This window comes from Accipiter gentilis, chromosome 5 (genome assembly GCF_929443795.1).
Source record: "Accipiter gentilis chromosome 5, bAccGen1.1, whole genome shotgun sequence".
Classification (NCBI taxonomy): Eukaryota; Metazoa; Chordata; class Aves; order Accipitriformes; family Accipitridae; genus Astur; species Astur gentilis.
In genome coordinates this window covers 3,118,865-3,132,751 of record NC_064884.1, presented here as the reverse complement: position 1 = coordinate 3,132,751, position 13,887 = coordinate 3,118,865, and the positions used below count along the sequence as shown (strand labels likewise).

The window sequence follows — 13,887 nt, the reverse complement described above, 5'->3', positions numbered from 1 at the left end:
CAGATATTAATGGTGCTTTAAACTTCACATAATCCACTGGGATGAACACCCCTCAGCCCCATACTTCAGATGAATCTGACTGTCCTGCACTACAGCTAAACCTAGCCCATCTCTCACGCTGCTGCTGCACTGCTGGCAGCCCAGAAGCAGAGAACATACGGCTTTTCCAGGCTGAAGCCCTGCCACTGCCACATGATCCAATGAGAGGGGAAAATTGTCACTGGTGCCACATCACAGTAAGTAATCTTAGCCACGCTGCTGGACTGCCCACCCCTCAAGAGCACCACTGCTGTCCTGGAACATTCAGACCCTGCCCCTATCCAAGGTCTGTCGCAGAAGGCGATTTCCCCTTCAGCTTCGTATGCCACTGAGGCGATTTAGAAAATCTGAAAATAAAAAGCAAGATACAACTTCCAGACACTCCTAGACTGAAACGAGGCAGGTCAAGCTTCTGTGAGGTAAGGTAACTTCACAAAACCACCTAATCCGATTGCCCTATTTGGCTGCTATTAAAATAACATCTGACCTTCCAAACTCAGCAAATGCTGGAGGGAGTTGGGAAAGTGGAACTGCAGGTACTCTACTCAATCATTTAAAAAGAAAACAATTATATCAAGGTAATACAGTTGTCTGTGGCCCACTGTCCACTTGTAGTGCCTTCTGCAAGCATGAGAACAGCACCTTTGCGGTTGCTTTTTTGCAATTCTGTTCCCTCTGACGGCAGGTTAGCTTTTGGGATGAGGTTTTATTTCCATAGACTTAGCCAGCATTTTGCTAAAATCTTATTCTTCCATAATGCTGCACGCTTCAAAGAGCATGTTTTTACAAGAAGTTCCCTTCATGCTCAAAAGTCTTGCTGAAAAAAAAGGTTAATGCAGACTGAAAATCGTTGTGACATTATGGACCTTTTAATTTGTTACTAGACCTGCTTTGGGGCACATATTAATAGGGCAGAAGCGTTATGCATGCTCCTTCTCTCTCTCCTTGACAAACTGCCAGAGGAAGGAAAGTATTTTGGTCTTCTTGAGAGTACTGCGATCCATTGAAAAATCTGAAAGTCAAGGAATGTAAATCAATCAATGCATAACTAGAATATAAGAGTATTTGGGTTCAGAACCAAAACCAATGCATATAGAAAATGCAACAAGGTGTTTTACCATAGCGCTAAGAGTCTCCTCCCAGTCTGGCCTCTCTCTGGGATGGATGCTTCTCTGAAGCTCCGGCACAAAGTCATCTTCTTCTGTATGTACAGAGGACTTCATCATTCTGGAAAGGAGGACAGACAGGTTTGATACTCAGTGACAATTTCTAGATAATCTTACATACAGTCTGTTATGGTGCTCAGTTATGTGGTTCATATGACAGTATAAATGCTTTTATAAATCCAGAAATCTTACAGACTTCTAAGTTTCTCTCACTTGCTCATTATATAAGCAGGACAAGAGTATAAATCTGGTGGAGAGAAATATGCACTTCCTAACCAATCAATGGATAATTTTGTTTAATCACTGCACGATTTGCAAGTCTTAAAACACAGAAAAAAGCAGAGGGGTAATTTTCAGTCCGTTTCAAAACAATTGCTTCTATCACCCAAGCAAACAGTATTAGCCTTACGAGAAGAAATACATACATTTGATTCCTCAGTTGTCACTGCATGTTTTGCCTAAAATTGAGATAGCATTTTCCATATCTTAGCCTGAATTCACATCCCAAGGCCTGAGCCATCAGCTCTCCTAGTTCTTACTGATCCTATCTGAAGGGTGAGCACCTTCAACCGCCCCAACTCTGCAGGGATGCGCTCAAATCAGTCTCATTTTATCAAGGTAAACTTTTCTTCAGGTAAGGAGCCATCTTTCAAAAACCCCATGAAGTATATTTCAAGCCTGCAGAGAGATCAGAGGCTCAAAATCAAAATTTAAAGAGTATTCCTAAAAGCTTCTCAGCCTATCCTTCTGACAATTCTGCTGTTACAGCTAGAGAGCTTTTGCACTTGCAGGCCATATAAATGTGCCTTTGCGGAGCTTATGGCGCAGACCTGAAGTACCAAGGGCCTGTTGAAAGTCTCGTATTATCCCTTCTGGTTTCATTAAATATGAGATTCAGGCAGGCTTTTATTTCATTAATAGATCACCATTTATTTCCTTAGGATAACCATTTTGATAATCAACAGTGCACACACGTGGACAGAAAAGCAGGGCTGGTTTCGCTAAATGTTAACTATGCTGATTTATGTACTGTTTGACTACAAGAAGCACGGTGAAAGCCATTTAAAAAAAAATAAAAAAAATACTCCTTTGCTTCAGATCCAAGATTTGAAGTTCTGAAACCCCGACGTGCTGTTTGACACGACAACATAAGTGGCTGGGCCAAAGCATTTAACTCTCTTTTGTACTCTACATGAGGGTTAAGAATGAAGTAATTAACACTCACAGTAATAGCATGGCTGGGTTACAAAATTATATCCCATATAATTTTATACCTAGCTTTGTGATCACATTTCTGCTCTAATAAAAAACACATCCCAGAGAACATGGGCCTCAAAACCAGAAGTCATAATGCCGCAGGCTAACGCTACTAACTGGTTTCATGTGCCATTCCCACTGCAAACATCACCAACTGGAAGTAGGCTGTCCCTAACGAGGCAAGAAAAAATACACCTACGTGGTGAAAGCTGTATAGATCTGAAAAAAAGGACATGAAAATACCACGATTTAGAATGTAGAGGTGCAATGCCAGCTTAGATGGAAGACTCGCACCTTTGCAACGTGTGTTCCAAAGAATTTGATTTTTGTAAACCTGAAAATTTGTTGCTCGGAGAGGTGGCTCTTTCATTTCTCCTTCTTTGCATATCAAGAGTGAGAAGATTTGGCCTGTTTCTCACAACCCCAGCTCCACCACATGCAAAGTTTGCCACTTATTTTAACTGAAAGTAAAAGTTGAAACCTGCTGGTTGCAGAGAAAACCAGAACATACAACTCAAAAACAAGAGATAAACTAAAAAAAAACACCAAACAAACAAAAATTGATTTTTTTAAATCAATCTCATGATTTTGAAAAATGCTCAATAAAGCTTTCCTTGGGATTTCTAGATGTACAAAAAGATTCTAAACAAATCATCCCACAGCAGCTTCAGTCTAATGCCATCAGGCAGCATTTATTCTAATTCCATCGGGCAACGGAATGAAAGGAAGGGTAACATGAGCAAGGCCCACCTTTCTACACCATGGTTAAAACAAACAGCTTATCAAAATGCACGCGTTCTCAGTTTAAAGACTTGAAAATAACGAGATTGAGTTGACATCTTTATCAGCACTCTGGATTACAACTGAATTTACTACACAACTACTCAGGCTTATCGCAATTCCTCCTGGATTTCTCATTAGATACGTGGTTTCCTTTCGAGAAGCAAATTTTCTGAATGTCTAAAATGTTGCCAGTAACACAGGGCTGCCCGGGGACACAACTCCTCCTGCCATAGGTACGCAATATTCACAAGATTTGACAACTACTGACCCTCATTCACACAAAGTCCCTGACAGGCCCTTCAAGGTTCAATGGAAGACAGGCATTACTTTCTAGAAAATTTACCACACAGAACCTACAAAACAGGAGAGGGCAAAGATCGGTAATTAAGATTATAAAATGGATGTACACAAACTCTATGCTTAGCCTGGTTACAGTGAACATTAGTTCAGTTACTCCTGGGAAGATGCTTCAAATACCAGCGTTGCCTGTGGTAAGACTGAGCGCAGAGAAGAATATGTTCTATTTTAAAATAACCTTGGGAATCAGGCCCACGTTCAGGGTCTCTACCTTCACAGTGGACAAACATGGATGTCACAGTAGCCAGTCCTTTTTACTAGACTCCAATCCATTTACTCGCGTGATTTGTTTAATCTGATTACACGTATAAAACTCCGCGATAAATTCTTCCCAAATCCTTCCCACTGAGATCCTGAAAGACAGTCCTATTATTCTTCCTATTAAAGGTGTTCTGGACTTTCACTAGAAAGAAGAAAAGCTCTGACTGTACAATTGCATATTTAAAACAGTCAGTTCTTTGAGCATTTGCCAGACTTGTTTAACGGAATATTCTACTACTGACGGAAATTAAATACTTTGCCACAGTACCACAAAAATATTGGAAATTATACCAAAGATTTTCTCTCTAGCACAATTATAAACACTTGATAACCATCTATGAACCCCTATTCATCTTCAGTAGAAACTATTTAATTCCATGCCATCTGAGACAAGAGAGCAAGGAAGACTGAAGACACCACAGGTAATATTAATCCCTTACATATTAAGTCTAGCGGCTTTTTCCTCCATGCCCCGATCTGGATGAAGGAAAATAACCTTGTGAATTAGGAGCACTGAAACACGGGCAGGAGTAGGGCCAGAAAGGGGGAAGATGAGGAAGAAAAGCAGCAACTCGAGACACTCCTGTTGTTACGCTATTTCAACAGACTTCACAGGAACTCTGCGTCCTCAAGGATGACACGGAGGAAGAAACCGAAGCTCAGGGATCCCGGGAAAGCTGTCGTGAAAAGACTCACAGGACTGGCATCCACCTGCAACAACACTTCTAAGCGTTATTTCTTCATACACCCTCAACTCATCTTCTGGACTTGCTGCAGGAACTCAGCGATTCATTTTCAAAGATGCAGCGCTGTATTTTGTTGGGATCCCCATGACGAGCCCCCGAATGAGAAACCGATGACGGTGTGACGGGGAAAGAGCCACGCCGCTTTCAGGCACTGAGAGGATCATCCAAGAAAATGTCCTCCGGGCACGTAAAACCTTAGAGCCACGCAGCTGGGGGAAGGAGATTTCCTAGCAGTTGGACACACGGCAATTTTACCCAGCCTGACCCCAAGACAAGCTTGGAATATTATACATAGGTATAATCATATGCACACATTTTTATATGCATGTGTATTATTTATATTTGACATTATTTTAATTTATAGAGCAAATAAATAGCACAACATACGTATGTCTGATTCACCACACATGTCAAGCTGTAACAAGACTAATTATCCTGTTTCTGCCGTGGATTCTTTTTCACAGGATGGGAAAATACCTAGAGTCCCCCTAGCACTAACACAAAACACTGACACATATATTTTGCAAACATTAAAGGCCAAACAAATTAAAGAAGCTGCTCTGTTCTATAAAGCCTATTTGGCTATTTCATGGGAGTTGTAAATGACTGAAAATTCACCACAAAATTTAATACTAGCCATAAGAACAGAAATACAATTTTATTTAAAATGCCACTTCTTCAACTGCTTAGCAGCTCTGAATGCCCTTCAAATGAAATCTGACACCATTATATTAATAAAAGTTCTGGCTGTATAGAGGCCATTAAGCAATCTCTCTTCAGATGAATGAATCCTTCTTCATTGTAAATTGAGAACCAAATGTACTGGAACAAATGTTTACACAACATCTCACAAAAGGCACAGTCCACATTCACACCCATTCTTTAAAGTTCTCTGGTAGGTCAAGTTGATGAATTTCAGGTCAGAGCTTGTACATTTGTACATGATACAACCGTATCAAGAAAACATCTAAGGCCCTTTTCCGTGTTCTCAAACCCAATTTGCTGGTCCCATCATTTATGGTATTTCCATATCTCCTCATCAGGAATTAAAACATTTCGGTGCTGTTCTCCTGACCGGGCTCCCCTACGGTCCTGCATTATTGAGCTTTAAGCCCTACCTGCACACACGAAGGAGCGTGTTGCAACGCCTCGCAAGGCAGAAAACGGGTGCTTCACAGGACGCGTAAATTAATATTCCACTTGATGTCCATAAACTCTACAGTTACTGTTTGTTTGTAATATTGTAAACGTTGAATACCACTTCCACTAGACAGTAACTTTCCCTGTGGGTTTGAAGTGGCCCCGCATCCACAAATTTGACATGCTTCCACGCTTCGGTTTGCATAAGAGAGAAACAATCATAAAACATGGGTTTTTGGAAAGAGCTCCTTAAATTAAACAGGGGAGGAGTAAGGACAGAAACTTTTAAAATACTGTGGGATTCCTACAAAAATGTTTTTTCCCCTTATTTAGGTTCTTTGGCGTGTACCACGTCCCACTGGTAGACCACAGCGGTAGGAGCAACAGAATTGTCATGGACTTCGATGTCATCTAGATGCTGGTGAGACGCAGATTAATAGCTCTCCTCCGGGAGGATGGGAGGGTGTTGACAAATTACTTTCAGAGGTGCCTGATAGTTTGAAAGCCATGCACTAGCATGGAAGCATGAAGCATTCTGAATGTCGGACTCCTCGTATCAGATACTTAATTGTCTGCTTGACAGATACTCATTTTGAACAAGCTATATATTTTTTAAATTAAATGCCAAGTGTGATCTTTAGGTTGTGCTCCCCCGTGGGGCCATCAGGCATTTCAGCTTGCCTTGCTGCTTCTCCCCCAAATGACTTTTCTTTCCGACCTCAATTTAGGAGGTGAGAGCCGATGATAACTGATTTATTAGTTTATTTATTATTTATATAGCACTGTTGTCCCTAGAGATTTCTCAACCAATGTAAAAGCACAACTCTGCCCTGCAGAACCAACGATTCAAGAGGATTTAGAGCTCCACAGAAAGTGATGTTTTCTGAGCTATAAATTCTATCCAGAAAGCCAAATTTAAATAAGGCTTGTGCTGACACAAGTCTATACTGAAAACCAATGAGCTTCAAACGCTATCTGATAAAAACTGGTATTTATGCCACTCAACTAATTTGCACAAAAGGCCAAAATAACAGAGTCTTTACCAGGGCACTAAAAAGGAACTACGGATCAAGCTTTGCATTGCTTGCAAATGCAACGTGCAGAGAACTCAACATCCACTTGGCTCATCTTCCTCGCTCCTAGCAACCGTATTTGTCTTCAATAAGCACTCTTCAGTCTGACACTGTTAACAGATACTGCTCAAGAAAGAGGAGAACAGCAGAGACAGCAGATAGCAATCAAAACAGAATTGCGATGCAGTACTGCAAGTCCAAGAGTGAGCAGCATTAAGCAGCGCTGCTGGGCACCATCACAAGAATGAACAAGATATTTTGTAGACAAATGAGCTTTGGGTTTACTTTAGGCTTCAGGACTTCACTACAGGTAAGCCACAGTGCAGAAACCTCAAACTAATGCTGAGCGTATTAACCCTTCAAGGCATAACGTAAAAGCCTGGATGCAGCATCCCTGTCTCTCCCAATGTCATCAAGTAGAGAGTCTCCAGCATTCAATCCCATAACTCTCAATCACAGCATGGAAAGGTAAGCCAACAGTGAATCGACAGAGAGATTCCTTGAAAACTCTGCCTCAGAGGGTTTAAAAATAACTTGATCAAGATGAGGAGTCACAATGCTACACACAAAACCATACGTAAAGAACTGTGGATGTCACCATACCGTATACCACAGCGGAATTAAGACAACTCTTCACATCATACAGGTTGCCCCTTATCACCACAAGGAAAGGTAGAAAAACCAGGAAACAAGAGCTGAGATTTGGCCCTAAGCTTATAAAAGCTTGGGCAAGAAGTTGGAATCAAGTGAGGAACACTGATATACCGTCACACCCCCAGCCCCACCCCCACCCCCCAAAAAAAAAAGGGAAATGTCATGAGAGATGTGGGGAAAAAACCAAAATGCACATACTTTTCCCCAAACCAATTTTCCAAGTAAACTCTGTGTCCGCGAAATTAAAACTAATACAGTGGAAAGGAAGAAAATAATCATGCAATATGGAAAGCAGAGATAGCTCAAGAGCCCCAGGAAAAATGAAACAAGAGATGGGAACCGAAGGCTGACAGTGCTGACCTGAAAGAGGATTTAATTTCCCATGTTTTAAATCAGCTTTGTCAACACCTTACTGATTACATTATGTCCATCTGTATTATATAAAACAAGATTTCTGAAGTCAGTCTCAAGGATCATGCAACATGAAGACAGAAAAGTCCTACAAGGTCAGCTTCAAGCATACCTCATAAATAAACAAATGCTAAATGGATTGCATTTAATCCTTGACCACAAAATGAAAACCTGGCATAACTAAATGGTTTACTGTGATTGATTCTACAAAGTTGAAAGCTGTAGTTGTTACGTTTGATGGAAGTTCATAGTCGGGGAGCCAAAATTCAATCGTTCGGGAAGCTTCTGCACTAGAAAAATTAATAGAGTAACAGTATATTACAATAAGAGAATATTTTAAAAATCATTTGAATGAAGTATCTTTCAAATATCAGTAAGCACAAACCAAACTAAATTTCTCTGGATTACTCTACGCACTACCTGTGCTAATAGGGATGTATTTATTGCCTAGTTTTAGAAGTTTAGATCAGTGGTTTTCAACTTGTGGTCTGTGGATCTGTGAGTGTCTGAGAACTACTAGTATGGGTGAGCAGAAGTTGAAAAAGAAAAAAAAAAATTCATTGCTGCTATGCACCTATTTAGTAAACATGTGCATTTCAAGGAATGTCGTGCTTTGCAGGCAAATATGTGCCCAAACAAAAAAGGCTGGAAATCACCAAGCTATGGGAATAGAGGTCTTAACAGGACCATCACTATTGCAAAGACAGATTAATTCAATTTTACTGATTTTGAGTGTTTTCAAAAACAAATCATGTAAATTACAGCTATAAAGATCATTTTTAAATACTTTACAGTATCAGAATTTCTAGCTTTTCCAATTTTCAAATTCCAAATTCAGTCTGGTAAAACCATACCTGCACCCAGGGAAGCTGAGTGAAAGATCACCAACGTACTATGACAGAGTCAAAGGACTAATTACTGTTATTCAACTCTAGAAGGCAAGTTACAAGGTCACAAAAAACCACTTCATGGGTATTTTTAGTTCTGGGGCTTCTATTCCTACAAAATACTTTTTCCAAGAAAAAAAATCACTTTCCTACTTGATGTGTTTCACCACCCGCTCTGTTAGATTCTCAGCTGTCTGAAAAGAAAAAAAAAACCTCTTTTTTTTTTGTTTTGCATTAACCTTTCATTTAAGAATATATGACATTAGAAAAACATTTTTGAAACGAAAACTAGGAAGTTTTAAATAAAGATCTTCTTAAAATCAGCAGTATTACTTGATTAATTTTTAAAAATGCCAGAGCAGACACGTTAGCCCTTCCACTGTGAATATTCCTCTATAGAGGGAAGCAGAGAAGGCCAATAGTACTGCAGATATTAATTAACATATTGGTTCCTTGCCCTGTTCCAACTCTCTTGACATGCTTTAATACAAGCTCCAATACAGTCAGACAGTCAAGCTATCTTTGCTTGAGGGTTTAACTGAGTTTTCAAACTTCAAAATACACATCTTGTTTATTAAGTTGCAATAATATTTAAACTCTATTTTCTGAGCTGCCGAAGAAAAGTTGCACGAACAAGGCCAGATCACCTGGAATTTAAAACCTGTGGGCAAAAGGGCAAGCCCAGGTAGGGCAGTTCCCATTTTAGCAAAACGCTACCTTCGGGTCCAACAGGCGGCCTGTCTCATCTCGGTAATGGTCTTTTTTTCACCCGATCGACTTCTCAGCATCCCCGACACAGCGCACGCTCTACATCACACAATCCCTTCCAACCCTCAGTTGCAAGAGCAAAGCCCCCCAAGCCCGCAGGTGAATATTCCAGTGCTTGAGGGCACTGCCTAGGTTCTCACTCAGGCGTACGTGGGCTGGCTGGTCACCCTGCCCTCCTCAGCCAGCCGTGGTGGTTCTACCAGCAGGACCTCGACACCACTGAGCAAGGTTGCAAGTACCTTCAAGGTGTCAAATAGCTAACCACGGAAAGAGATGCTTTTCACATCCATCAAGGGGTAAGGAGGGATGCTAGGATAGGAGAAGCCAACACCATAGTAGGAAACAAAACCTGTTCTTGTTTCTTTTCCTCAAAATACAGTTCTGTAGCTATACTGCAAGATCAACCCCAAAGCACCTTTGGTAAATCTTCTCTAAATTTGAAAGCAACAAATAGCAACTGGGGGTCAACAGACCTACCTTCTTTTTATTCCGCTCTTCTGCCACAGTTTTGGCAGCTTCACTTACTGCTTCTTGTCTCACCCGGTTCTGTTTTATGTCTCGACTCGGTAACACCCACCTCAAAGCACGTAAGTAAGTACAGAGATATGTACTTCATGCTCTGGAAGGGATTGGAACATGTACCTAAGAGCTTTGTTGAACTGGCCTATAATAATTTGCATTCAGGTTTTGCATAACTGGAATTTCTTTAAACACTTCATGAAAAGAATAAGTTCTTGGAATATTCAGATTTTACAAGCTCCGAGACATGTTCTTAGTTATTAAAAGCTTTATAAAAATAATCACAGAATCCTCGTGCTTTTGCATACATATATTACTGAACAAACCTGCTCTTTTATTTGGCAATACATAAAAGACATTGTTTTAGTAGGTGCTTGGCATTTTCTTTCAGAAGAACACAGTGACAGTCAATTAAAAACAAACAAACAAACCGAACCTCAGGAATAGGTTTCTCTTATCACTTTTGCTCAGTGTAAGAAAAGGAATTAGGAAATCACTGAACAATCAGAATCACTGAGCTCTGGCTTGGATTTCTTTTGTTTGATTCAGGAACAAATATAAAAGTATTAAATAAAATTGCCTCTAGGCAAAAAGGGTACTAACCTCTCACTTACAATTAATAAATCGCTAAAAGCAGCTCTAAAGTTTCAATATAGAAGAAAGATGGGAAAGGACGGCTGTTCCTGCCCTTCGTGCTCCACCAAGAAAGTCTAAACGTGGGCACCATCAACAAAAAATTCTTGTGGGCCTGTGGCAGCAGGATGCCCTGCCTTCGTGTCTCTCTCCCTCCCACTGGCCACGGTCTGAACGATGTTACGCTCCAACCCTGGCATAACATGGCTCAGACTCCTGCCGCTCACTTTCCTCATCCAAATGACAGCAAGACAGGTACCCTCTCATCAAGCTCTTAGTCAAAACCTCTTCCCTGCACTAATGTTCCCCGCACTTCCTTTACAATCTCCTTTTTTTTGTCTTGTTTGTTAGGATTATACTTTCTTCTGGACCCGCCCCTTCAGCTCATGACTTCCCTGCTGCCCAGCAAAAGCAGCTCCAATCTTCGCCAGAGTCTTCCAATATTATCGTAACACAAAGCAGTAATAAACCCCACCTGCTTACAGCTAATCCAAATGCAACAAAGATCAAAGTATACCCCAAAATTGTAAAGAATGACCTAAACCTAGATCCAAGGACATTCATCTGGGCTGGTCTCTTGCTTGTTTGTAGTTCAGCGCCAATGCAAAGCCATGGTAAATTTAATCTTTCCTCATAGACGCATATACTGGAAAAATGATGCTTTCAGCACATGGAATGATCAAGTACAATCAACTAATCAGTTACAATTAGCCTCGCGTGCTGTTAAGTGACAACTGTTCATAACATGAAACAACATTTAAAACTTGCCCAGTCAGCTAGCTGCTTAGCAGGAAAATCCCTTCTCTAACTAAAACATTTATATGGAGCCAGTCACCTACTTAGAGCTACACACTTTCCACCTATCCAACACGCTGGAAAAATGACTGTGTATGTACCATTTTGCATAGCATGGTTACGCCGCGCTCTGTGGAAGAAGCCGGGGGCGGGGGGGGAACCATCAAAAGTAAGACTTGCTAGTGAATACTCACAAGGAAAAGAATGGAAATTAATTCTGGGACACCAGAACCTAATTAATTGAACAAATAATAAAAGATGAACATAAGCAAATTAATAAAGAGTAGCTCCAGCTATTCTGAGTTAAATAACTAGTCTTAAATGACTAGTGGCCCTTGCATCATATTTATAACAGCACTCCTCCTACCTCTGCTATTTTCCTTCCATTTCAGTGATATCAACAGCAAATAGGCTGCTCAGTCCTTTCCATGAACAGAAATCACTACTAACACATTTCACTATTAGTATTCCTACTGGATCGCTCTTGACCAGCTAAATGGAATTAATGGAGGCCTACAACTCCAGTAAGTCATCAGGGACAGATTTAACCAGGTGGGGATCATACAGGTATAATAGGTGCAAAGCCATACTTTAATTAATTATTTCTCGACAGCAGAGAGGTGTGCATCACAAACAAAGAGGTCACTCTGAGCCTAACACAACACTGGAAAAGAAAAGCACTGACGGGGACAAATCCGCCTAGGCCACCCGTCCGCTGCTCGCATTTCTGATGCACGAGATGAGGAAATGCAGCAGTGCAGTAAGATGGAGGGGTGACAAGTGGAAGCAGTACCTGAGAGCTGGACACAGACCAGAAGATAAAGGTGCTACAGGGGGTCAAAATATCTCGCAGTGGTTCAGAGTACGCTTCCATTCTTACCTTGTGCAGAACCAACGCCAGCACTACAAACGGACCCGGTGTTGATGCAGTCTTTAACGATCAAAAAACATTTCCTTTGCCCTTCTGGAATAATTTGCAATTGTTAAGTATCTTTTTTCAGTGAGTAATAAAAAAACCCCAACGTTCAGGAAAGAGATCATTGATCTCCCTTGCCTTGAGTTCTCAAGGATACAGCTGCAACCACTACTGTCCAATCATTTTTTACCTTCAACACCCACACATGCATTTTTGGTACAGAAGCATTTGAGCTGGCACGCATGTCTGCTGTGAATGGAAGCCCTGCTGCTAGGTCTCCTGCTGCCACGGAGATGAATAGAGAAAGAATGATTAGCTAAGGCTTCAGTCTAATTTAGATTTATTTTTCTTTTTTGAGGAGAGACTGGGAGATGGTACATCATAAAACAAAAACATTAACTCTAAAGGCTACTCAGAGAAGCAGAATACTGAAATACCATGTATAACCTGTATTATAAGGACTTCTGATAATAAGCACTCTTGTCTAGTGCCTAATGACCCCAATTATGCTAAATGCTGTACCTGGATATGCCAGGAGACTATAAAATGTCAAGGCAAGGACTATCTACATCAAAGCAGGCAAGAGGCGAGTAAAGCGAATACCTCCATCTGTTTTCCAAAAACCCAAAGTAACTGACAGCTCAAGTAACTTGTCCAGTATTTCAGAGGAAATAACCTCAGTTTCACAGTTCCCAACCACAAAGACCATTCACAGTAGCACAGCTTTTATCCTAAGACACGTACATCCCAAACACCTTATCAGGGCCCGAAGGAAAAAAATCAAGACTCGGGGAGAAGAACACGCTGCTGTGCAAACTAAAGGATCACGCACTCTCTGCTCTCATCCAATCCTTGCCACAAAACTTTCCAGCCTGATGTGGAAGAGAACCAGAGCCCAGTCCAGCTTACCAACAGATAATTAGGGCACTCTCTCAGAGAACAAAGTTGCACAGGCTCAGGACAGCGCTGAAGTCTGCTGTTTCCCAATCTATGGCTCTGACCACTAAGCTTTTACGCAATACCTCCTCCTCTCCTTTCCTCATCACCTTCTGAACTTCTTTCAAAAAAAGAGAGAGAGGGAGAGAAAGCAATAAGCTACATACAGAAAGACTTACTAGGACCACTAAACACAGCAGTATTGGGCTGCAGAGATCGGTATTGTCAAAGCGCTTATGCAGCACAGCTTCAAGACAGCACTTTTATCCAGCGATGAAGTTTCCGTAACAAGCTAAGATGCCATGCAAGGGCTCTGCTATTTCCAAAAGGGGTAGCTCCCCATCTCTCCCCAGACATCTGATGACATATCTTCCCTGTGCCAGCAGAGGTGCTTGCCCATCTCTACAGACGCTGCCCTGGAGAAAAACATAAATAAATTTTAAAAAGGACCACCTTTCCACTGGATCGGTAGCAAAGCACACGGCTACAAGAACTCCTGTTGGCCTAATGAACGTGCCAGGGGTAGAAACGCCTCGCTCAGCCACA

General features: G+C 41.2%; 1 protein-coding gene across 5 annotated transcripts in view; it reads right to left on the bottom strand.

Moving 5' to 3' along the window:
- Positions 1 to 13,887, bottom strand: part of ARHGAP32 (Rho GTPase activating protein 32) — a 252,566-nt gene that overhangs the window by 157,261 nt on the left and 81,418 nt on the right. For 4 of the 5 annotated variants that reach the window (XM_049799524.1, XM_049799525.1, XM_049799522.1 and 1 more), the window contains exon 2: positions 1,158 to 1,266. In XM_049799524.1, the coding sequence (XP_049655481.1) occupies positions 1,158 to 1,265 (108 nt within the window). In that variant the 5' untranslated portion in view covers position 1,266. Of the gene's footprint in view, positions 1 to 1,157; positions 1,267 to 13,520; positions 13,758 to 13,887 lie in introns of those variants that run through there. The other variant, XM_049799526.1, reaches the window with a different exon arrangement.